Source organism: Perissodus microlepis, chromosome 18 (genome assembly GCF_051167445.1).
Source record: "Perissodus microlepis isolate ML-2025 ecotype Zambia chromosome 18, ASM5116744v1, whole genome shotgun sequence".
Lineage (NCBI taxonomy): Eukaryota > Metazoa > Chordata > Actinopteri > Cichliformes > Cichlidae > Perissodus > Perissodus microlepis.
In genome coordinates this window covers 18136569-18162073 of record NC_140478.1, presented here as the reverse complement: position 1 = coordinate 18162073, position 25505 = coordinate 18136569, and the positions used below count along the sequence as shown (strand labels likewise).

General features: G+C 40.6%; 1 protein-coding gene across 1 annotated transcript in view; it reads right to left on the bottom strand.

Annotated features, from left to right (window-relative positions):
• The window catches only part of phlpp1 (PH domain and leucine rich repeat protein phosphatase 1), a 45977-nt gene that overhangs the window by 4857 nt on the left and 15615 nt on the right, over positions 1–25505 (bottom strand). The window contains exons 2-11 of the mRNA XM_084912134.1: positions 10019–10215; positions 8811–8936; positions 7862–8010; positions 5064–5210; positions 3595–3822; positions 2609–2811; positions 2201–2261; positions 1483–1578; positions 673–828; positions 167–367 (exon numbers count right to left, since the gene is read on the bottom strand). Of these exons, the coding sequence (XP_084768260.1) occupies positions 167–367; positions 673–828; positions 1483–1578; positions 2201–2261; positions 2609–2811; positions 3595–3822; positions 5064–5210; positions 7862–8010; positions 8811–8936; positions 10019–10215 (1564 nt within the window). The remainder of the gene's footprint in view (positions 1–166; positions 368–672; positions 829–1482; positions 1579–2200; positions 2262–2608; positions 2812–3594; positions 3823–5063; positions 5211–7861; positions 8011–8810; positions 8937–10018; positions 10216–25505) is intronic.

Here is a 25505-nt window from a genome sequence, read left to right as displayed (position 1 = left end):
AGCATTAGCATCATTCCAAAAACTGTGCACAGGCATCACTATAGCATGGGCATATATGGGTGAGCAGTTTGTGTGTAGGTAGGTGTCACATTGCTTTTGTGCATATAGTATATATGACAGAGATTAAGGAAAGGAATAAGTCCCCTTTAACATATGACTTTTTTACCTGGCTGGGAAGGTCTGGAGATGGTTGTAGGCCATGTGCAAAACTCGTAGGTGTGTATGGCCTGTTAGCATGGGTACACACTTGTCTGTCAGTCGGTTATTGGTCAGGTAGAATTCCTGCAGGATGCTGTGGCTTTCCTCTGACAGACTGGATGGTGGCAGGTGCTCCAGCTTATTAGCTGATGCATTTACGCATCGTAAGCTGAAAGGAGAAAAAAAATCTCCTTCAGAGAGGGACAGACAACACTGAGATGATTCATTTTAATTGCAAACTACTCCATAAATTCTTACTTAATACTTCACTGCAAAAAACATGTCCTTCTACAGACTGATTGTTTTTTATTTGCCTGTCATCCTTGCCCTTGGTGGTCTTGTCCTTCACAGGAAACTCCTAATTAGAATTTCTGTGCTTTATCTTCATTTACCTGCACTGTCCCTACATTTAATCTTCTTGTCAGGTGAACATTAGTCAAAGAAAAATCACTTTCAGCTGATAATAAATGCTACCTGTCAGATTTGAGGAACAGGTTGCAGGGCAACTCAACCAGTTGATTGTGCTGTACATCCAAAACCTCCAGCAGAGGGCGCTCAACTCTTTCAGGCAGCTTCTGCAGCTGGTTATGTCCAGCACTGAGCTTCCTCAGACTGTTGCTGCATAACAACCTGCAGCAAGAAGAACATATAGATGGTTAGGTCACTGCTAGAAGATTAAAGACAGACAGGAAGGCCCTCGTAAAAACGTGTAAAAAAAAGTGTTACACAGTGATAGCTAGATGGCTATATAGATGAAGATAGATCGATAGACTGGTTGGTAAATAGATAAGGTGACACTTTTTTCCACACCGGTTCTTGAACGACTGTAACCGGGGAAGCCTGAAACAGTATTAAAAATGACAATAGTGCAGAAGGATGATGACAGTATGGATAAGAATGGGAGAAAAAAAAAAAATCAAAAAATAGCAGTGCCTCTAGTGGAGCCCGCGGCTGAAATTCATCATCCTGACACTTATTGGGTAAAAAATAAATCTACAGACAATGAGGGGGCCAGAGGTAGAGAGAGAGGGGAAGAAAGAGAAAAGGAGTGGAGCAAGTTTGACACAGCCGATGTAAGACATAGAAAAGACGAAGAGGTGCAACTCAACTGACCTTCTAAAAGGGTACATAAAGGAGAAGAGAATGGATGGATGCTGCGGAGGTTATAGGCTATCTGTGTGATTTATGAGGCCTTTTGGGGGATAAATGACAGGCCAGCAAAGGGCAGGGGGAATAATGCAGCATTGTACAGCATTTACAGGTTTTGCTGTGTGAGACACTCACCGTGCCGGTAGCTCAGCAATGAGGTTGTGGCTCGCGTCCAGGACTTCCAGTTTCTTAGCTTCACATAGCCAGTCTGGCAAGGACTCCATATGGTTCCTGAGGGAAGAGAAGGAGAGACGACGATGATGAATCCTAGCAGTCTGCAACGCTCCATATATTAAACTTCAGCTTTGGTTTGTTTGTTTACATTTTACTATCTTTCAGATTCAGTTTACCAAAAGATAAACAGCTAAACAAAAGATTAAAAAAAAAGATAAATGCAACTTTTAAAAGATGTGATCTTTCTTAAGTGTGACAGTCTCGTGGACACTGCCCTTTTAAGAAGTTAAAGACAAAGTGAATAGAAGTAAGCTCTGTGTGACTTATGGGTAAACTCTTTAAGACTAGCATTTTGATTTAAAGGTATTTTAAAGTGCAGTGATTAGTTCGTGCATTTTATTGACTACAGCTACAGTAAGTACAGAAGGTCAGGATTAGCATGGTTAAAAATGACCTCTCTAAGTTTATATTTCACTCCACTTGCAGAGACCGTGTATTTCCTAATTTCGTGTAGTTGCACAATCTTTAAAGCATCACACTGAACAACTGCTGCCCTTCCGCTCTTGTAGGGCAGATGTACTGTAAATAAGCTGCATTTACTTTCAGAAGGAACTTCCAAATATTTCTGTTTTATTTATTCATTTTTTAAATTCATGTACATTTCTGGAATTTCTCTCACCTCGAGATATCCATGTAACTCAGATTGGAGGGCACAGGGCTGACATCTAGCTGTCGGAGCTCTGTAGGGAGAAATCCAAACACATTAACTTACAGCAAGGACAGACAAGGTCTCCTACAAAGGTCTATTATAAATGCAGGAAAATGGAAAATGGGGGACGCATTAGGCAGGGGAGGATGGTGATGACATGTTAGAGAGGAATGATGTTAGACTGCTGCACTGATGAGGATTAAGGGTGTATGCAGACGAACATGGAAGTAATATATATAAAAACATGGTGATGTCTGTGAGGTGTTACATATCCACACATACACACACATACATTATGTGTTGAAATTCAGAAAAGAGAGATACAAATCAGTGATCTCAGTTTAGAAATGTGTGAGGTCACAGTAAAGCCAAACTCACCATTGTTGGAGGCGTAGATGCCTTTGAGCAAGCAGCCCTTAGCCTTCAGGCTGGTGATGTGGTTCCTCTCGCAGTGAAGCACCTCCAGCCTGGGGAAGACCGAGGCGTCCAGCTCCGTCAGCCTGTTATCCCTCACGTCCAGCTGGGTCACGTGCCTCAGTAGGTCAGGCTCGTCCGGCACCATGATGGAGATTTTATTCAACCTGACAAGAGGAGGCATGAAGGAGGCAAAGGTTCATCCAAGTGCACAGGCTTTGGCCTTTACAGCAGGGAACATGCCTAGGGTGACTGCTGATATATTGTGCAGTTTGTTTAGTAGTCTGGTCCTGAGTGTTAACAGTTTATCTTGAATTGTTCAAGCGCTCAATCGATAAGAACCAAAGAATGAATAAGAGATAAAAGAGGCATAAATATGTGACTTTGGTCTAGAACTGGCTCTGCTCAGTTTAGCTGGATTAAAAAGTTTACAAAATTTTCCAGCCTTAAGAACAACTTCAAATCCACCGAAAGGAGCTTTTTAAATTTATTGAACAGAAATTTCTTTTCAGAACATCAAATCATTCATAACTGCACTTCTTTGTTAAGAAAGCAGAGTTTCAAAATGTTGTATGAAATGTAAACTTATCAGTGACACCGAGTGATCTTTGTCCAAAAATGTGTTGATGCTGGACAGAAAACAAATAATTTACAAACCCCGGCCAAGAAAAGTAAGAAAAAGTAAAGTATTAACTGTAAAATAGTGCAAGTCACACCAGCTCTGCACTTTTTCAGACAACGGGAGACGCGCTAGGCAAATGATTTCCCCGTTTTGTGCTGTCTGGCAATCTGCTTGTGTTTTGGCTTCCTCCTTTTATTTTTGTTTTCTAGTATTTACGCATGTGTGCATGTTCTCAGTGTCACATGTAACCCTGGGACAAACTCTTAGGACATGCTGTTCTCGTCTTCATAGTGAATAAATGGGTAATAATTAGGACACCATGTCATACCTTAGGTCGATGTGTTTGACATGGAGCAGTCTGAAATTCTGCAGGGTAAGAGTCTCTAGGTGGTTGCCAGCCATGCAGAGCTTCTCCATGGAGGACAGCCGCTCCAGCACCTGGGGCACGTGGTTGAACTGGTTGAAGGAAAGGCCCAAGTAACTCAGCCTCTGCAAGGAACCCAGCTCATTGGGCAGTTCATTTAAGCTGTTTCCATCCAGTAGGAATGTCTGCAAACTGAGACAAATACATGTGATTAGACAGTTGGCATAATTAATGAAAGATCACACAGAAAGACCACAATTGTATTTCTATATATAGTTAGTGTGCTTGTTGTGACATGTTGTATCAAGCAGGACTAAAAAAAGACAATTGCCATTTCCAAAACTCAGTGAACTTGATGCCCAGTAGATGGCAGTAGCTGCATAAATGCACTACTGGCCACTTCAGGAATTTACAGGTATGCTAGATAATTTCCAGAGATTAATTTCTTATGAGCAAACATACCTGTATGTTTTGAAGAAAGGCTGAGTTAAAGGACCTCTATTATTACCCAGACTGCAAGTTCTGCCCTAGTTACTAGACTGATTCCCGTAATCCCTAAATTCAAAGTGGAGTAAAATCGACCAAACGTGCAAGGATTTTAAAGGTCAAAGTCCTGACTTTATTTTTTAAGTATATGTTTTGTCACTGCTTTAAAGAGCCAGTAATGGGGCTTTTTTTCTACAGGGAATGACTAGTAACGGAAAGAAAAGCCATTGAGCTAACAACATTACCTATGTTCCATCCTCTTCAAAATGCTGGCTCAGAATTATGAAATTTTGTACAGCCAAAAAAAGTATTTCTTAGAAACGTAAGTAGCTTGGAATTTTTTTAAAAAACTTAAGGTGTTCACCAAAACAAGAGACGGACAAAACGGCATTCATAATGACAAATCTGCTCAATAATATAGTAAAAGACTCTGGGAACACTCGAGAGCTACAGCAAAAACCACAGAATTACATATACAGCTTATGGTGTTTTCTTATATGTTGGAAGTAGGAATGTATATATCATTGTGGTTGCCATGTCACGTGACTGTTGCCAGGTAACTTTCAGATTTGACTATGTAAATGCTTAAAGAGGCAAAAATGTGGTTGGTCTACGAAAAGGTTCATTAGTTAAACTCAAATGGCATCTATGCAAGTAAGCTTTGCCCCAAGTCAGAAGCTTCGGTTCTGTACAGAACAGAGTTGGGCAATTTCCAAGGACTTAGTGCACTGCCACTGCTGTGCATATAGTTAACAAGCAAGGTAAACACAAAAAGCAAAACCAAAAGTAAAAAAATCCTTCTGAACTAGAACTCAGATATATTCATGTTCTGACTCTATAAAATATTTTGATTTTACAGTCATGACTACCGTTGGTTTTCAAAGTTTTGGTAAAAAAAACAAACAAAAAAACTTCTGTGTTCTCAGTATGTTCTTCTTTTTACTTACTTGGTCATGGCACCCACAGAGCTGGGGACAGAGGCCAAGTAGTTACAGCTGAGGTTGACCTCTGTCAGAGTGGGTATGTCACAGATAGCCAGGGGGAACTGGCCAAGGTGGTTGTTGGAGAGATTGAGGCTCCGAAGACGAGAAAATCTAGAGACAGTGAATAAAAGTATTAACGAAAAGACAAGAGTGATTGAAGAGTGTGGTTTCATCCTGTTAGTTTTGCAAGAGAGAAAAATCTATACATCTCAACTAAGTGTAGTTTACCCATGCTTTTTAATTAAAGTGAGCACAGAGTGAGATTCAACACACCCATAAACAAACCCTTCCTTCATAGTACAGCTAAACCTTCACATTTGAATGTTTAGCAAACAAACACAGCAAAGACGCCTGTTGTTCGTTTAAACACCAGTGACCAGTGGCTTTCAGCGTGCTGGCCCTTTGGCAGATCAGTGACCTTCACAGGAGTTGGCTCGTTCTGTCTTTATTTATCCATTTACACACATGCCGACACACGCATGCGACCTGCTATCATCTATCACGGAGAGCTCAGCTAGGCATCTGGAGATGAGAAGCGTGCCATATTTGCACCGCACGCTGGAGCAGCTGCTAACAGTGGCACTTGATTTTCCGCGCTATACACATACAGGTTACACACACATACACACAGTATATCACAGTGATATGGGGGGGCAGCCAGCCTAGACGTCGGGTTATTGATTAGAGTGACGGAGAATTTCCAGCTGAGGGTGACTCCTGCAGGCAGGGGATGCGGAGCATGTGGGAAAATGTCATTCCACCATTAAATCAGCCCCTGCAATCTGCTGAGTAACGCTCACACCCCTCCTCACAGTCCCTACGCGTCTTTGTCATGCTGTGACATTCTGTCTTCTCATGTTACTCTGCTTTGACCTTACTTACATTCTTATTTATTTAAAGCAGCGTTAATTATTTTTAAAAAGCCAGTGAAGCAACTGCTTGCAATATGTTTTTGCTAAAAGTTGTGTCCTCAAAGAGAATTATCAGTTTATACAGTTAGCTATTTATACGTTTAATTATATGTTTGCTACTCATCAGCAGGAGCGCACCAGTCGGAACTTTAATCCGGTCACTTGGCCTTTCATTGCTTCATTTCAATGACTTTTGTGTCCTTCATAACTCGATAAGCTATCATAAATATGTAAATAAAAAAGGCCAAAGGTTCAATGAAATTCATGGAACATCAGCCATTCCCCTCAGTGAGTGGTAACCTCTGTCTCAAAAAGAGATGCATGCTGGGAAGGCAGTCCCATGCCAGAGGAGAGCGCTAGTATCCGAGACAACTGATTATGCATATCTGATTGGCAAATCACCCACCAGTTAGTATTTGGCCAGAAAGAAAATAGAAAGGGGCGGAGGGGGGAGGAGCCATGAGGCAGGTTCACGTTCCATTGCTCTTGGAAAAATAAAAGACACTATAATATAACCCCACGTCAGATGTCAGAGGAAAGCTAGTGTTTATACAGAAAGCAAAACAGACTCTCACACAACAGTCCACACAAAAACATACACACACCCACATTCATAGAGGCTGCATACAGAGTATTATTGTTCTTGAGTCCAGCTTTTTGGACTTCAGTCTCTCTGGGGAAAGCGAGTATTCGAGTAACTCTGCTGCGCGGTTCTGTTAGAACCTCTCTATTTTCAGCTAACTATTCATCTCTTTCTCATTACTGACCTCATTTTCTGTCATGCTGGGTCAAATGCGGATGAGCCTACTTAGATTTGGCAGGGCTAAATTGATGTCTCTCACTTGACCAGCAGGGGAGCTGTGTTTCACTCAATTATTAAAACTAGCTATTTTCCCTTCACATCATCTTTTTTTAAATATTAGTCATTATGCCAGGGATTAAAAAAAAAAAGATGACTCAAAAAATGACTGTGGTAGGAAAACATAAAATCCTGACCTCATTCATTCACAATATTCTATCAAGAAGACACAAAAGTGAGAAAGATCATAGATGCACAGCTACACACACACACACGCGGATTCCTTTAGTGCAGCCATGTTAAAATGAAGGAACACGCCATACTATATCAAGACTCTGTATGCGCTGACCCCAAATCAGTAGCCTGCAGCCACTATTTCTGTTGCGTGCAACACGCAAGCAGCTCTCACGTACACTGACACTCCACACAGCTAACACATACTCAGGCACCAGATTCACACTATTCAAATGGTAACAATTTTATGGTAATCTTCTCCACAGAGAGACGTTGAAACAAGTGTGCAAATATATTAATTTGTAAATGCATAAGTGCACATACACACGTGGAGACACATATACAGCATCTTGGCTGTGGTCTTTAATCTGCGACCATGATAAGCATGCAGCAGATGGTGCCCACAGAGAGAAAGAGCGAGGGCGGCCAGGCACATTAAAAGCTTCCCTGCAGACACTTCTACCCTTCTGGGCTCTGGGCTGATTTGGCCTAGCCTGGTACAGCCCTGGCTAGCCTCTTTGGTCCCTGTGTGCCAATGGCCCCAGTCCTAGACTGCTCAGGTCGATGGCTTGCAAATTGCAGGCAAAAGCTAAAGCTTTCCACTGTGTCGGTGTCTTGTCTCCTCCATATTGTACAAAAGCCTATCTCGACTCCAGCTGTTGTTAAGTTACGCTAAGCTTTTGTAAACCATATCTTTCTTTAGTTCTCATCTTGCCCGAGCCGGCCCATCCAGACCACCTCCTCAACCTATTGTGAATCTTCAGGTCTGTTCTTTCATTCACAGGTGTGTTTACAGTAGTCTTATAATGGCACTGTACCTCTGCAGCTGCTGCAGCCGCTGATCTGCAGGCAGGAAGTTGTGTTTTAGGTTGAGGTGGGTCAGGTCGTGGCTATAAAAGAGATTGGGAGGAAGATGCTCCAGACTGCAGCAGGACAAATCAACTGAGTGGATTCTCTGGGACACCATCTAAAAAAGAGGTGGAGTGGAAAGCAAAGAAGAGAGGAGAGCAGAGGTAACAGGGAGAGAAAAAGAATGTGGAGTTAAAAAGGATTACCCCGACCACATAAGACTGTACTGGTTCATGATGTCTTTGTAGCCTGCTGATAGGGGCTCAAATGTCATTCAGAGGCAATCTTCTTAGGATTAGAGAGTCAGAAGAAGTCAAGGGACAGTCCAACAGCTTGGTAACCTGACATCACGAGTTATAACATTGGGTAATCTAGTTAACTGCAGGTGTAGAGAGTAGTTAGTCTGTGTCCATTTGATAAGTCAGTTTCAAAGAAACGTGGATGATATAAACCGAAACGACATCTGTCATGTTGGAGGAGAAAGTCTACTGTCTGTGAACGGCAGCCTTTCAGAGTTGACTTAGCTAGAGGCTCAGCAGTCGTCACTGCAGCACGTGCCGCTTCTATCCAGGCTTCTATTCTGAGTGGCCCTCAGGGCGCTGGTGACATGCATGTCCCTGTTAATATTTAGAAAAGAGGTTTTCTGGCTATGGCCTACTTGAGTTCAAATGAGAGAGAGGAGAGAGCCATCAGTGGTGTTTATGTGTGTGAGAGCACCCAGACAGGTTATAGAGTACAGACTGCACAGCAGTGAAATATGTGCAGTTTTAACTTCACCGGGTTCATACGACAGCGGCATTGTGGTGGGTGTAGTGCAGTTGAGCGTGTTGTAACGTACAGTGCAGCTGACCCGAAAGTAGTGCCCAGGGAGCATATGCTCCTCCTTTTCTTTCTCGAACTCTTTTGCCCACACAATACCTTGGCAGCGTGTCTTTGCCAGCGCAGGTGCTCCGTGAAGCTGTCAAAGCTGACATAGTAGGTTTGACTCTGAGGCCCTGCTGAGCTGAAGGCCAAACAATGATTGTGCTTCTTCACCTCCTCCACCTGGAGACAGACACACACGAGAATGTCACTGGAGTGTAAAATACTGACATCTCTTATCCACCTCTGAATATAAATTAAAAAGCTCATCTTTAGGCATCAGAAAAGAAAAGTGAAAGGAAAACATGAAACACGGAGGCCTACATAGGTTAGTTCTCATATATATATATAAAAAAAGGACTTCAGTTGAAACAAATAACACACTAAATGTCTGCAGGCTACTCAGATTCAGTCACCTGTAAAAAAAGAGAAAAAGCACGCACGTTCGTATAATGAAATAACACACACACACGTGACTGACATTAGAAACAAAACGTGTGCATGTGAAATTGCTTTTCAGTCATCCACAGTCACATACTCCAGCAGGCTCGGTGAATGGCTGACTACTTATGTTGTTTGCACAGAATACTAGCAGGCGTGCACACAAACTCACTATAGACAAACACAGAGGAACAGAAAAGAGGGTTGACTCGAGGTCAATGTGTTGAGTGTGAAATGTTTAAAAACTGGGCGTGGTGACACACTGAGTGTTCTTTGTATCAGGCAGACAAGCAGATAAGGCTTTTCAGAGGAGCCCTTAGAGCTTGTTTAGCAGATACACACATGCGCACATAAAGCAATAAATGGATAAAGGTCACTTTTGGGAAGGCAATTTAAAACGCTACAGTGACATAAAGCTGTTTTAACGCTATACTGATCCATTATACTAAATATTAAAGTGTGTCTCGACTCCAAATTAGAAAAGAAGAAAAAAAACACACATCAGTGCTTTAGCCCTGGCTTGCACAATTCCTGTCTGACCTTGAGAGCTAAAATGAACAACGCAGGAAGCAGTATTTGATGTCAAACTAAAGGTGACATTTCATCAAGGACAAACTTGCCTGCACAGGGAGGCATTTGAAGAGGGTAATAACATTGACTTTATCAGGTCATTCTCTGATGATATCATGTTATAGGTTTATGATCCGAGGCATAAACTATATAACATCACCATAAAAAGACCAGGGTAAAAGAGGGAGAGAGAGAGAAAAGAAAATGATTATGTGACAACAGTAACGCCTTGTCATGGTGTGACTTTTACATACTTTTCCTCCAATGAGGGGCAGGATGTGCATCTTCCCTGTCTGGCTCTCCTTCACAGAGGAGACGATGAGGCAAGTGCCGCATAGGATGACCTGGCGTCTGGTCCAGCGGTTGACTGGTAGTTGAAGCTTCCCTTTCCGAACGTTGTAGGTTCCAGACAGCTGGACCCTCTCTGAGCTCTCGATGCTCTGGGGCTTCCCTGAAACAGAGAAAGAAATGTTTTGTCCAGTTAGCACTGCAGACTTGACGTGAATACAGATTAGACAGAATCAGTTACTGCTGCAGTTAGAGTCCACGTGAAACCACTGAAGAAACTTTTCGAAAATCAGAGAAAGTTAGGGTAGTGAAGACAGCTATACAACACCACTCAAAAGCATATACTTTCATGGGTCACTTTGTTTGGTACACCATGCATTTAAGCATGCAGACATGGTCAAGATGACCTGTCCAAGCTCACACTAAGAATTGATAAGAAATCTGATTTAATTGACTATGAACATAGCGAGGTTGCCGGTGCCAGATGGGCTAGTCTGAGTATTTCAGGAACTTCTGATCTACTGGGATTTTCCCACACAGCCATCTGTAGGGTTTACAGAAAATGGTCCAAAGGAGAGAAAATATCCAGGAAGCAGGAGTTCTTTTGGCCTCGTTCATGCCAGAGGTCAGAAGAGCTTGGCCTGAACTCTTTAAGCTGAAAGGAACGAGAAGTAGCTTAAAGAGAAGTAACTTAAATAACCAACCGAGGAATGCAGAAGAGCATCAATGAATGCACAATGTGTCAAACCTTGAAGCAGCAGAAGACTCTACTGGGTGCCACTAAGAACATTAAACTGAGGCTACAATTCGCATAGGCTGACCTGAAATGCGATAACAGAAGACTGGAAAACATCGCCTGGTCTGATAAGCCTTGATTTTTGTTGCAACATTCGGATCGTATGGTCAGAGTTGTCTGGTACGAGCAAGGCATAGTGAAAGTTTCCCATGAATATAAAGCACAAGTCAAACCCAGCAAACAGGCTTTAACCATTCTACTGATTATTTGAGTCTATATTTTGGTATAACAGTGCTCTGTGCTAAAAGCTCACAATGACACTGGGCTCTGCACTCTGGACAAGTCACCGTCTGTTGCAGGGCTAATACGGTGAGACATTCATGTTCGCAAGTTTACACCCACGGTCATCTGACTCGAACCAGTGCGCCACCAAGCTGTCAAGATGTCACTCAAAAACCAAGCAACCAAACGAAAAACAAACAAAAAACAGCAACTCGATGAACATTCAGGCAGCTCAAAATTGACAATATTTATCCGGCTCGCCAAAGAGAGCTAACATCACGATGCAGGCTTAGCATGAAGTCTAAACATATTAGGCACAACTGTCGCCATTGGATGCTTTGCTTTAGAATGAGAAGTGAATAGTCCAGATTTGCATTGAAAACAGTGCAGCCCACATAATTAGAGTCTCAAATTCAACCCCAGGTAAACCTCTTTTAAAATGATGCTTTTACAATATCTGGGTCTCATTTATTCAGTTTCACCCGTCTGTCTGCCTTTCCCCCTTGCATGGATCTCTCACTTCACTGCTAGCCTGCCAAACCTGACAGTCAGGCTGCTTATCAGGCGTTCTGTCAGCCAGGCTGTGTTATCGTTCTGTCTAAACATCCACCTGCTTTCTGTCTACCTCCACCTCCGCAAAAATCTCCCTGGGCTGGCGTGTGCTGTCCTCCTCCCCTCTATCATCTCCCCTTTCTATCTGTCCAACTTGCCTGCCTTTGGATTTCCCCCTTGCTATCTGCAGCTTCAATGTTTTTCTTTCGCAGCATGTTTAACCTCATTGCTTTCTAATTTGGCTAAGAGATTTGTGGCATGACACAAGAAGTTTTCCTTTCCAAGCAACAGATGGTCATAGAAAAATGTCTTTTGTCCTGTGGCTCGCTCTAAACTATCCACATCTTTCTTGTGGCGTCTCCTTCACACATTATTCACTTCCTTCTAAACACTAAGCAAAGCACGGGCTGGGGAGGGGCAGTGGAGAGTTTATGGAAGAAAGAGTCAGTAAGGTAAGCAAGTGAGAACTTGCACACACTCTCATGGCTTTAAATAATTCAGGTCTTTCACATGCAGATTGTATCTTGTGTGGCACTGCATGAGCTGGCGTGGTTAAGACGACGGTCACGAGAATACATACACATTTTAATCTGATGATTATCAGATTATCTTGCGAGAGACGCAGAGATTCAAACCGACCCAGGATATTTATTTATTTATTTATTTATTGAAATTAGCAAAGCGCCTGAGCCCTAACATCTCCTCAGCGGTGCAAGCTAATCTTGTGCTCACAGCAGAATCAATAGTCTCATTTGCAAAAGGATATTTGCTCTGACAGAATGCTGAGTATGTAACACAAAACACTGTTGTTAAATGTCAATTACGAGTCGTGCATAACTATAGTGGAGAGCTGTATCGGTATTCTTAAAACTACAGGGCTGCTGACAGAGGGCAAGGCTCTAAAGAAGTTTAAGATAAGAAATGAAGGAGCAGCCCGATTTTAAAGAGAAGAAACACTTCTGTGAGCAAAATATGAAGTGAAACATGGTAAACACACGCCACGTTTGCAGCTTAACACACACTTCAGAAATGACAGAAATATGTATTAAGCAGAAAAAAAATCTATTTATGTGCATATTATGAGTCATATCGGGTCTGTGGTTCTAGGCAAAAAAGATGACTCTTACTGTTTTAAATGAAGGACTACTTATGTGAAGATCTGCCGGTAACGACAGCTTAAACAAGGTTTATACTGTGCACAAAGCTCATTATGATCAAAAGAATTTGTTTGTTTATTGTCCAGTGTATATGACAATATGTTTAACATTTCTTTCAGAATTTCTCTCAGTGCTCTGGCAGCCAGTTTTGACTTCACAGTAGGCATTAAAAGCTGACAGCCTATTGGTGCGAATAAATATGCTTTAATGAGCTTAAAAGATATGAAAGGATATATGTAACATTCTTTTTCTGTTTTCTTACTTTAGGTTAATGCATTAATCCAATTAGATAATTACCAATATTTTCCAAATATGTCAATAAGAAATTAGCTATCTCTGTACGTTTTAAATTATTCAAATCCTCACAGGCATTTTTTTAACCAAATATGTAATATCATGAATCTGGCATCTGTACTACGTCTCACTCAGCCTGAGATGGTGAATTCGAGATTCAAGGAGCTAAAGATTCGCTCTTTTGTGTTAAGTGTAGTGCTTAAATTTATTAGACCAACTGTCATAAAAACAAGAAACACACAAATGTACTTTCTATTTAAAAAATAATAATAATAATGTGCTTTACTTTTTAAAAAAAAGTAAGATCCATTACAGAAACAAAAAATGTCAGTGAGCAATACTGTTAATTTAGGGCAGCTGTAGCAAAAACCTTACATTGGTGGTGGTCAATAGATTTATTAAGCACTGTAGGTGTTGTTAAAATAATATATATCTGTTAAAAACAAAAACTCAACAAACTGTCTTTGTGACATTTCATGCTTGAGAATAAGGCATAAGTGAACATCACTGGATGTTCTGTTTTTGTCATTCATGCTGCCTCCAAAAAGAAAAAAACCCCACACAAACTGTTCCCTCTGTGCAAACCCCCCCACCCCCCCACAACCCCCACTGTTGATCTCCACACTCATTTAATTGTACTTCTGAAACAAGTGGAGTGTGAAAGGAGCAAATGAAACTGAAGGTTTTATGTCTCTTTAAAGAGACATTATTACCATCCACTTTGCAGGAAACACCATTAATGATTTGTATTATTGTGACTACGTGTATAAAGTATTTTAGGTACAGACAAGAAAATACCAGACACTAGGAAAGCGGTCCCTTTCCCTTTTTATTCTTTTCACAGATTTGGAACATCATTCCTGTTGCATATAATTGCATATAATGATATTGCATGCACAGCTTCAAATAAGTCAACAAGTCCTCTTGGCAAGACAAGACACGACAAGCCAAACACTTGTTTATACCTTGATCGCATTTCTAAATCCTAATGCCTCATTCACATATCTGAGAGGAAATAAAAGTCTATTACATTTTGCAAAGTTGGTTTCCAATTTAACTTTAGTCCAGTCGAGTGGCGCACACAAATACATTCACAAGGCAACAGACAAATATAACAGGTGTCTATTTTCAACTTCAACTTGTAATAAATGGCTCGGATAAGCGAGGTAAACTGTAGATACGCGTTTCCTTTAAGAGGAAACGTGGGGAAGGGGAAGATTAGATAAGGAACTGAACTGATAACGTAAAGATATATTTAACAACTTAAAAGACTGAAATTTTAAGTTAAACTAAGACTGTTACATAGTTACTATCAGGTTGGTATCTGTGTTTACTTAACTCGACTACTGTACCTGCTTGAAACATATAAAAATGATCCAAATGCCATCCATGAACAGACAGAAAACCCAACTGAGGTACTGAAACAGGCTGGATACAACTTTCCCTTCCAACCTGCTGGCTGGCAGAGGTTACTAGCAGGAACATGTTTTCATGACAGAGCTTAGGAGGAGAATGTGTTGCATTAAACAAATTATTCACAAGCTTTTAGCCTCAATATGTCACATGAGCATAGTCTTACTATTTTTAGGTCTTTTGTTGGAGCATGCTCTCTCCCACACAAGCATATGTGCACACATGCACTCATACACCCCACTCCTCCTCCTACTCTTATCCTCGCTGACATAAACGTCCACACACACACACACACACACACACACACACACACACACACAAACACACACAGTGTGACAGTGACAGTGATTAACCATCTTCATGCGTGCATCCATCCAATTCTGACCCAAAATCAGAAAGTGGTTTTTTTCCCTCATAAGGAGAAGAATACAGTCAGCTTGAGTGGGCTGGTTTTGTGCTAAGTTTGATAGCTACTCCTGTACTGACAATGCCGTTTACAACCATCTCACATGGACGTGGGATGACTGGATGGAAGTACATTTCAGTCTAGCCATGGGAATGCACAACGTAGGAAACAGAGAAATGGGTGCGACTCTGACGTGAGCATCCTGTTTACAGAGGTAGATCAGAGAAAACCAGGGTCTTTTTCCTGGTTTTTGTAGGGGAAGGAAGTTATAGGAGGCATCTGTGATTATTCCAAATGGATGAACCACATCCCACTTGCAGTGAAAACATGATAAACAACGATGGTGTTACTCACGGTGGTCAGCTATCCCGTATTATATGGCCAATGCATAAGACTGTGAATTTGAAAAATAATAGTCAGGCTCTTTAAGGTGGGTGTGCTCATGTTCAGAAGTCAGTCTATTCCTAGCCCTACTGTATGTAGGAGCTGGAGTAGTACAGTTTGTGTGTGTGTGTGTGTGTGTGTGTGTGTGTGTGTGTGTGTGTGTGTTGGTATCTAAAGATGGTTTCCTTCCTTTTCCCCAGGCTCAGGAAATAACAGTTTCCCTTCCACATTAGGCTCAAATATCCAAGTGTGTGCACCACTACTGCTTTAACACAAACATAAATATGCACACACTCACAGGATGAAAGAACAAACGGCACTATTAGAAACCTGACTTTCTCTCAATGTTGAAAATCTTACTTCTGCAAAAGCTTACAGGTACACTCTGAAATCTGCAACTCAATTAGATCTTGCAGTAGAAGCTACTCAATTCATCGGTTTCTGAGACGGCCATATATTTATTTATGTGGTATACGATGCAATGGAAAGAAATAGCACAGCTTATCCAATTTTGCATAATGTGCTAAGCATTTGCATACTTCCCCATAGTTTTATTGCTTCTCTATGTAAGAATAACTTTCTTCCTGTAAGCCCTTGTGGGCTCGGCACCTCTGAGTATAGTTAAAAAAAAATTAATCATTAGTAAAAATACTTGTTCTGTTTTTACTGTACATACAAATGAGTCCCTAGAATCCAATTGCAATACTTGGAAAAAAATAAAACACATATAAAAACACCACTGGTTAATTTCTTCTTAAAGAACACTTCTCTCTGTTTTTGACGGCACAATCTTCCAGTAAATTCCAGCTCCAAGAAGCCTTTGAAAATCCTGTACATCCTAAAAATACTGAAACAGTCAGAGCGAGAGTTAGCCTGCAAAGGCAAATTTTGGTCAAATAATGGTCCCACTAGTCTTGCGTCCCAATGATTTGAAATGCAATCACTGATAAGAGAGAGAAAATATCCAGATGACAAAATTATACATGCCAAAGACCATTTTAGTCTACTGTTATGGTAGCACTTCCACTTCTTCAGTTCATTCCAGGACTTCAGCCCTGTGAAACACACATTAATGTTTAATTTAAGATTAAGCACGAAGATGTAACAGCTACTACTGACACTGAGGACCTTGCCCTCTCTGAATACAGACATCTATATTGTATAAGATCTACCAGCAAAGTATACAGTGAGTTTTTTGGGCAATAACGTCCAGTGACATGAAATAAAGAGCCCTGAGCTGACTCTGGCGCACTAGAAAATCTGACTACCGATGCCCTGATGTCCCCGTCATCCGTCATTGTTAGCAATCAGTCAACTAGGCCAGCCTCTCTACATCCATCTCCTATTTAACAGATCAACATCTTTCTTGTGGATCTTCTCGGTAATAATAAGATTATAACCTGACATCAGCACACTATCTGTAAAGGACTGGGCATGCCATACCGTAGGGCATCAATGACCCACATAAGTCACAACCGAGCATGAGCTTGTAAAGACACACTTGTTTATTATAAGCAATGACCAATCCAATTTAATGACTGGCAAGACTCTGGTGATATATAAATGCTTCCAAGTCAGTATATATATATTTTACTTCTTTAAATGCAACCAAAATGAATCATATAAATATTTAACAGCATAGAAAACTGACTAAAAGAGACTTTGATGAGATGTCTTATACATTTACAAAAAGGAAACTGGAGTTGAGAGGAGTTGTTGGAGATGTAAAACAGAAACGTCAGCTGTTACTCTCCAACACAAAATAGATGCTTCTGCTTCAAACATATACAAACACAATAAGTCAAAATATACCTACTCAAAGGTGACTTGTCTCAGGCAAGAGAGTGATATTTGTCCTACATTTTACTTGCTGCGTCCCTCAGTCTGAGTCTTGCTATTCCTTTCTTTATTTCTTCAGCAGTACTCCTTCTCTGTGGAAGGTGATTACTCAGATGAAAAGTGACAGGCAGTGGTTGATGAGCCATGCTCGAAGGTGGCAAAAGCCATCGCGGGTGACAGACTGCTTGCTGTATTCATGTTAATACTCCACATTTTCCCTTACATTACATTTTTACCTCTCTGTACCTTTCAGAGATATACACAGGCTGAACTGTGAATGTGCGGTAGTGATAAAAAACAACATAGTGCACAATGGAAATTTTTAGGAAGGTCTCAAGCCCGTTTAAACCGCACAGTTTCATCGTTTTTGTAATGAGTAACCCTTAATTTGTAACTTCGTAATCCTACAAACTGCTCTTTAAAACTTTCCAGATGTTACTGCACAAACCGGTCCAAACAGACAGAAGGGGTTGCTTTGGCCTCAGGGACTAAAGAGGTGTTGATGTGTGAAATGTGTCAAGCTGTCCTTTGTGTAAAAAGTGATAAGGAGATGAGGTGGATGTTTGCATGGGAAATAAGTGTTCCTGCATTATCACTGCGTGACACTAAATTTGCACAAGTGCTTAGAGTTGGGCAAATACAGCATCTGTGTATTCTTACTTTACTTTGTGCTGAGCATGAATGTTCTACATTTCCCTGTTGTCTTAGGGCTCAAGTTTGAATAATTTAAACTTTTAAAGGGAGGCAAAGTTTAATAAAATGTTCAAGGGTCAAAATATGAAACTGTTAAGAATTTAGTTTTTGTTAGATGAGGAAAAAAAGATCCTCCCTCAGCATCATGTACATTATGCAAATGTTATCAGCGTAACATGCTAAACTAATAGGATAAACCTTAAAAATATTACACATTCTCAATATTAACATGTTAGCGTCGTGAGCCTCTTGAGCTATGAGGCCAATGTCTTGTAAATTATGTATGATAACATGTTGGCATACATCAAGTGTTATCGTGCAATGTTATCATGCTAAGCATATTAACTTAGCATGATAACATGGTAAGCTAATGTGATGATGAGATGAACGTAAAAAACACAAAAATATAGACATTAACATATGTGAGCCTATTAGTATATGGGAACACTATTGTCTACTTTATGTTAGTGTGACAACATACTGTACTACGATTAACCTGAAAAACATTAAGCCAATATTAACTTGTTAGCATTGTGAACTTGTTAGCATATAGGGGCAGTCTCTTATGCTAAGCTAAGCTAACTGGAAAAAGTTTGAGTTAAAAAGTCAAGAAAAAATGCATTTTTAAAACAATATTGTTCTAGTCTAGTTTAAAGCTCGTTTATGAATGCATCCAAAAAATTAAAAGCCTAAAATTAATGGGCAATAATGTAAAAGATCGAACTACTGTGGCTAGCATAAAGCTATATTTTTTCTAACATTCTGAATTATTCAGATACCTAGTAATACCTTATAAATCAGAGAAAGAGAGCCTGCTATAAGTATAAAATTGTCATTTTGATGAGTAATCTTTTATAAGGATATTGGATATGATAGGTAGTCCACTGTCTGTGTTCACTTTTTTTAGTGCTTTAATTACTGGCTCCAGTTTGAGTTACATTCAGCTTCGAGCTCCTGTCTGCTGTCAGTGGACATCCTTCAGTCTTAACAGCACAGCCGAGGTGATGCCCCCTCCCCCCAACAGTAGCACAGCAGAGCCAGAGAGATGAGAACTGGAGTCTAGGGTATTGTAGTGACCCAGGTGCCCATGTGACATCACTCTATCACAACAGAGAGGATGAGGTGGACAATTATTAGTGTGAAGGATGCCGTAAAATTCTGAAACCTCATCTCTTTTAAACTTGTCACCAAGGAGGGCAACATGCACACACACACAGACACTACACAAAATATCACTCTCTCAAACTCTCAGTCCAGTGAAACACATTCTGAATCCAAATGAGGTCACAGCCTGCGATATCTTCTCCATCAAACCATTATTACCCTTTGCCCCTGGGAAGAAGGGAACTAAACAGTCCTCTGCTATTAAAGGCATTATACAACTCCAGTTATCAGGTCATTGCATTACCACCCACCACCTGCAGGGATAATGCCCGGATGCAGAGAAGCACTGGGATAAAGGAAGGGTTGTCTTATCTGAAGATGAATTTGTCTTTAACGCTGCCTTTTTTGTCACTTCGCTTTTGCCCATTTGCACACTCACTTGCACTTCTGCATTTTTAATTTCTAACGTTAGTTAATGCATGCTGGGCGAAAGAAAAAAAAAAAACTCAGTCCACTTAATATCATTCCATATCAGATCATATTAACCTGAGATAAATCAGTACTGAAAGGCAGACGCAATTGCAAATGTAAACGATGTATGAATGTGTAACATGCGCCTGACCGTTGGCACGAGGAGTTATAAAGGCTCAACAAGTGTTTAGCGAATCATCCTGTGCAGCTATTTAAATATTAAATATATAAAGTTTGTGCCTTTAAATAAAAGTAACACAGTCCTTCAAGCCACCCATTACACTGGTAACATGCTTCATCACGTTATTTAAAAAACACTAAACACCACTTAGGTGCAGTGGATAGAATTGTATTATGGATGCTTCAAATTCAGGTGCTGGCATCAGGGTGAGAGAAAAAAAAATGTTCCCCAGTGATTTCCTGCCAGTGAAAGGGTTGGATACTGACGTACATTTGTGCTCCCCCTCTCTCTTCCCAGCTCCACTCCTGCTGCTGTTATGTAATGAGTGTGTGTTATGAAACCTTACATTGAAATACACAGGCCTCCCGGTCAGCTAGCTCACACATTCATACACAGACACACAAGAGCTGTGGGGATTTTTTTCATTTATTAGCTTTTCTTTTGTATTCAAGTGAATGCATACAGTTTTTTGCATGGGAGCGTGTACTACAAATTAACTGAAAGCATGGGTGTTATGAGTATATGAGTATAATTCCAAGGCTGTGGAAGTTTGTTGGACTCCCAAATTAATTATTAGTATGCTTGTGCATTATCTTTTTCTACAAGTGCAGAAAAAGATGAGGGCCAAAAGGCATGTTAAAAGCATCAATAGTGGAAGCATGGCAGTCTAGTATAAGGCAACAGAGAGAACGATGCAAATAAATGGAGCTCTACGGACGGAAAGAAAAGTTGACGCTAACAAGAACAAGATAAAAATGGGCTAAGATGAAGAAGTGAAACGATAATAGATGTAAAGACAAACAGATGCACAATATAAACAGACGGGATGAATTGGCTAGTGGCATGTTCTGTCACCTCAGGCAGAAAGATTCACAAGAGGAAAGTGCAATGAAAATGTTATGGGAGTAAATCTCAGTCAGCAGTAAACCTGAAAATACACAAAATACTGTCGTTTCCAGCTGACAGATTTAGAGTGATAATATAAAATCAGTGAGCTAGGTTTTGTAGTTCGGATGAGTTATGTCTGTAAATTACAGTGGATGATTACCGCTGACGATGAGTATTCATTTTATTGATCATATTTTGTTTAAAATACTCAAAAAAGTTTTTTTGAATAACAAAATAAGTAATAATAGCTCCCCAAAAAACTGTCACTGCGATAATTTAACTGTAATAAACATCTCACGAGAAACATAACTAAAATGTCACAGTGACTGTCCATCATCTGTTCTGTAAATGATCAGTTCAAGTTATCATTATTATTATTATTAGTATTATTATCATCATTGTTATTATTATGTTAGTAACACAAATGACCTCAAAAAAAAACACATGTTCAGTCAGTATTGGCGGATTGCTTCAAACAGAAGTAAAACCTTTTTTGTGTGTGTTTTTGTATGTTTTGTTTAAGAAATGAGGCGAGAAGAATCAAGATTCAGTCACTTGCAATAGCTGTCTAATATCTTGCCAGCTAAAAGTCAGATGTAATTCCTGTCAAACCCTTCTTCTAGCCTTTATATTATATACATAACATAATGCTGTTTCATGTGGAGCTGCACTGCATGGTGAATTTGTCCTCTGGTGTGGAAGAGGTTGGCTAAGTAGGGAAATCATAAATTACCAGCAGGTCATGAACGCGTGAGAAACAAACGGGAGGTTGCTAAGCTTTCACACACAAAATAAAGCAAGCCTGCACACGTGTGAACTGAGTTACTGCTGTGTGATAGTAAACTGGCAGGAAACCCATGGTGTCCAGTTATGTAATGCGTCTCTGTCTTACTTGCTTCCTCTCTCTCTCTCTCACACACACACACACACAGACACACACAGGTTTCAGCTCTGTGTGTGTGTGTGTGTGTGTGTGCGTGCATATGAAATATTTTATAGGACAAGAAGCCCTCAGCAGGACCAAAATTCCTCCTTTTTCCTACACATCTTTCTTCATAAACCTTGTATATATAATGTCAGGTTTCAGTATCTCCAGCTGTTATTCACACTTTGTTTTTTCCTCACTTTCTTCTGTCCAGTGGTTCAGTGGCTGTTCATGTGGGTAGGGAATGATTTCTAGCCCAGGTTACTCACAGCCTGACCCCTCTCTTGCTCTCTCTTGCTCTCTCTCTTTTTTTTGCAAACCTATAAAAACCTTAGCCATCTTTTGAAATATACTGGTACAGGCAGTACCCGAAAGCAAAAAAGAGAATTAAAAGAAAAAGAGAGAAATGACTGCATTTATATTAGTGCTTTATTCAGTGCTTCTCTCCATTTACAACCCCAACTAGCCCACCCATCCCCTGGCCCCACCCACAGACCTCCACATGCCAGTGGTCCCTGCAGTGTGTCCTCAGCACAACCTGTGCCATTATGTTCAAGGATACACTGTTGACAGCTATGGGTCACTGCAGTCTGGGCACAGGGTGGCACACACTCATGAATGATGCAGCACTCGCCTTTGGTCTTAACAGCTCTTTGACAAACACATGAGAAAAGCTAGCACACAGGAAATGCATGCACAATGTAACAAAGGCTGACTGCAGTGTAGTATGAAGTTGCAATTAAAGAAACAATGCCGTGTTAACAGCATCTGCCTCGAGGAGTTTTTACTTAAACCCAATATGAACTCAAGCATACATTCACAAGCTCCTTTATTATGTTGGCTATAATGTTTTATAATTACCATCAGAACTCAGTACATGAGGGGTACGTTAAAATGTGAGACAACATGCTCTTCGGGCTGTGCCAAAAAGTCTAGCAAACAAAGGTTTTCTGTCATAAAAATAAAGGGCTGTTTTTAATTCAGTTCAATTCAATTTTGTTTAAATAGCACCAAATCACAACAACAGTTGCCTCAAGGCGCTTTATAGTGTAAGGTAAAGACGCCACAATAATACAAAGAAAACAGAAGGAAGGAAAAACTCCCTTTTAACAGGAAGAAACTCCAGCAGAACGAGACTCAGGGAGGGCAGACATCTGCCACGACTGGTTGGGGGTGAGCAGATGAAGACAGGACAAAGATATGCTGTGGAAGAGAGTTAGAGATTAATAATACCTAATAATTACATGGAGAGAGGTGTATAAACACATGATGAGTGAAAAAAGTGACTGAAGAAGAAACACTCAATGCATCATGGGAATCCCCCAGCAGCCTAGATTTATTGGAGCATAACTAAGGAGGACTCAGGGTCACCTGATCCAACCCTAGCCATAGACCTTATCAAAAAGGAAAGTTTTAAGCCTAATCTTAAAAGTAGAGAGGGTGTTTGTCTCCCGAATCCAGATTTTTTTTTTTAAACCACAGGAAGGTCTCTCCAAAGCTGCTATTACTGTTTTCACAAGCTGAGAGAGCACTATGTCTCATTAATGACACTTTGGGGAAAAAAGCCAAGGATTTGCTGGTTTCTGGCTTCTCAAATGGGCGGTGCATCTTCATTTTACTTTACAAATTATACTCAAGAGGCAAGCTGTTTACTGTGGCTACAGTTATGCATGTACAAAAGCAAGCAAACCATACAAAGATATTGACCAGGCCTCTAGAAAAGTTTTGAGTGCAAATTTTCTCATCACTGAATCAGAAAAAAATGCTCTCCTTTAGGAGCATTATTTTTAAGATTTACCCAAATCATGCAAGAGCTTTCACAGACACACATATTATGTTATCGTTTGCAACACTGGTTGCTCATCAGCGCTAACACTGTGTCACTTCAGCCTCCGCATTCTGTCACTCAGCAGTTGCTAATGGCCTGCATACAGCAGCAGCAGCCTGTTTCTGCTGCACTCTATACAGCCTTGATAAAGTGCAGTGCCTTATACTGTATGTGGGGCTTAAAGAAAGTGAGGTAGGGGTGGGGAGGTGGGTACTGTCATCTTAAGCACAGTACAATAACACCCATCCAAACAGAGAGGTTTAGGCTTACCCACCTCACACTCAACCCCCCTGGGAAGTGCATCAAGGGAGGGTGAAATACGAGAGCTAGGGATGAAGAGACTGCGGCGATAAGGAGCAGGCTGACAACACCTCCTGCTGATACAGAGGCTAAAGACGCGAGATGAGTATAGTAATTGGTAAGCGAGTGAAGGTTTGATGTTGAGCAAAAGGTTAAAACTGATAGCGGTGGGTTGCACAAGCATGGAGACACACACTCACACATTTGTGTTTACGTCGGTGACTAATTAGCATATAGGGACTCCCATGTGTTTGTCACCTTGGGTTTCCCTGTTCATTTGTACCACAGCATTAATAATGCTGGCAGTAATTAAGATGGGACATTTAACATACACTCTCCGATGCGCCACCCTTCTCTTCTCATCATCATGCCACTGCCCTTTTCAGTAAAACTAATATTTCTTCCTTTCAAATGGCGAGAAACGAGAAAATAATGGTAATGCATGGATGACAAACTTGACATTTGGGATATTTACACACACACACACACACACACACACACACACACACACAGTCAAACAGTATGTGGTATAGGCACAGAGCACCATGGCTCTAAAAAGAAAAAAAAATAACTTTAATAACACCAGAATGAGCCATCAAAGTCAACTGCAGAGTCGAAATCCCCCTCTGCATTTCAGCACGGTCCTCCCATATTAATGATAATAATAATAATCGTACTTCATATCAGTAAGCCACCAATTTAATCCAATTAACACTCTAAAATAGAGGCTTTTAATTGAGACACCAGAACTTCACTTCCACAGCCTGAAGGCCGACACGGACGCCCATTAGAAGGAGAAAATTTAAAGGTCACAAAAGAGCAAAACTGCTACAGATAATCAGGTGGATTGTTTGAGTCATGGCAACACTGACGACTGCGATTCCATGACATTTGGAGAGTTCTAAAAAGGCATAAACAACCTACTTGTTAATTTATGGACAGTGTTCATAATGAAGCTCCAAAGGCCTTAAAAAGTTAATGTGACAATAAGTAAAAATCATAATTACAGGAGCAGGAGGATTGCCAACTCTCGGTACATTTATGTATATATTTGACTGTTAACTCCTGCACGGCAGCTAAATCCCTTTTCTTCATATTTTGTTATGACCGAGACTAGAGCAGGGCGATATGACTAAAAATATTTATCACGATATACATTTGAAAATTTGCGATAACGATATAACTGACGATATAATTGACACGAGACAAAATACTTTACAACTCCACAACTTTATTAGTGCAAAAAACCCATCAAAGTATTCTCACTTAAACAAGCAGCTGTTTTTTTATGTGCATTAAAGTTATATAAAAATGTAAAAGTGCAAATGCAAATTCCTCGCTGACAGTTTAACCAAAAGGCATTTCCAGTGGAAACTGGCCGACATATCCTCAGCATAACCATGTATAATATCCACAAAACTTAAAAAGAGGTTATACACACACAATATGGTAATATTATGTTGAAGCACAGTGCGTATCACTCCGCGAGGCTCCGCCTACGATAGCCGTAACGCTCCGACAATCCATCAAGCGGTGCGGCTTCGTAGCTTAGCAAAGTCGTACTGAAACATTTGACAGATTTTCGAGCGCCGTGTACATAAAATCGTTTCGAGGTCAGTAAACACAACCAGGATTCATACATAAGGCACACGGGATTATAGGGGGCTCTGTCGCTTTTCAGAGAAATCAAAGGATTGATTTTAAGTGTGCCGTATTTTCCAAACAACACGGTAATAACGACGGCCCGCTAGCATGCGCTACCAAAAATAGTGCTTTGTTGTGTATCTGACGGACAAAAGCTAAACCAGTTCCACACCACTGAAGTTGCAGCATTTTTACAAACCAGTTCAGGTTCATCAGTTTCATTCAACGATCCACTTTCGCCCTTCTCATTCTGCGTCGCCGCCATGTTCGTATGTAAACAAAGGCACTGCGCATGCGCGTTTTACCCATATTCTATCGCGATATGTCATTTTCCTATCGTTGCCCAACATTACACC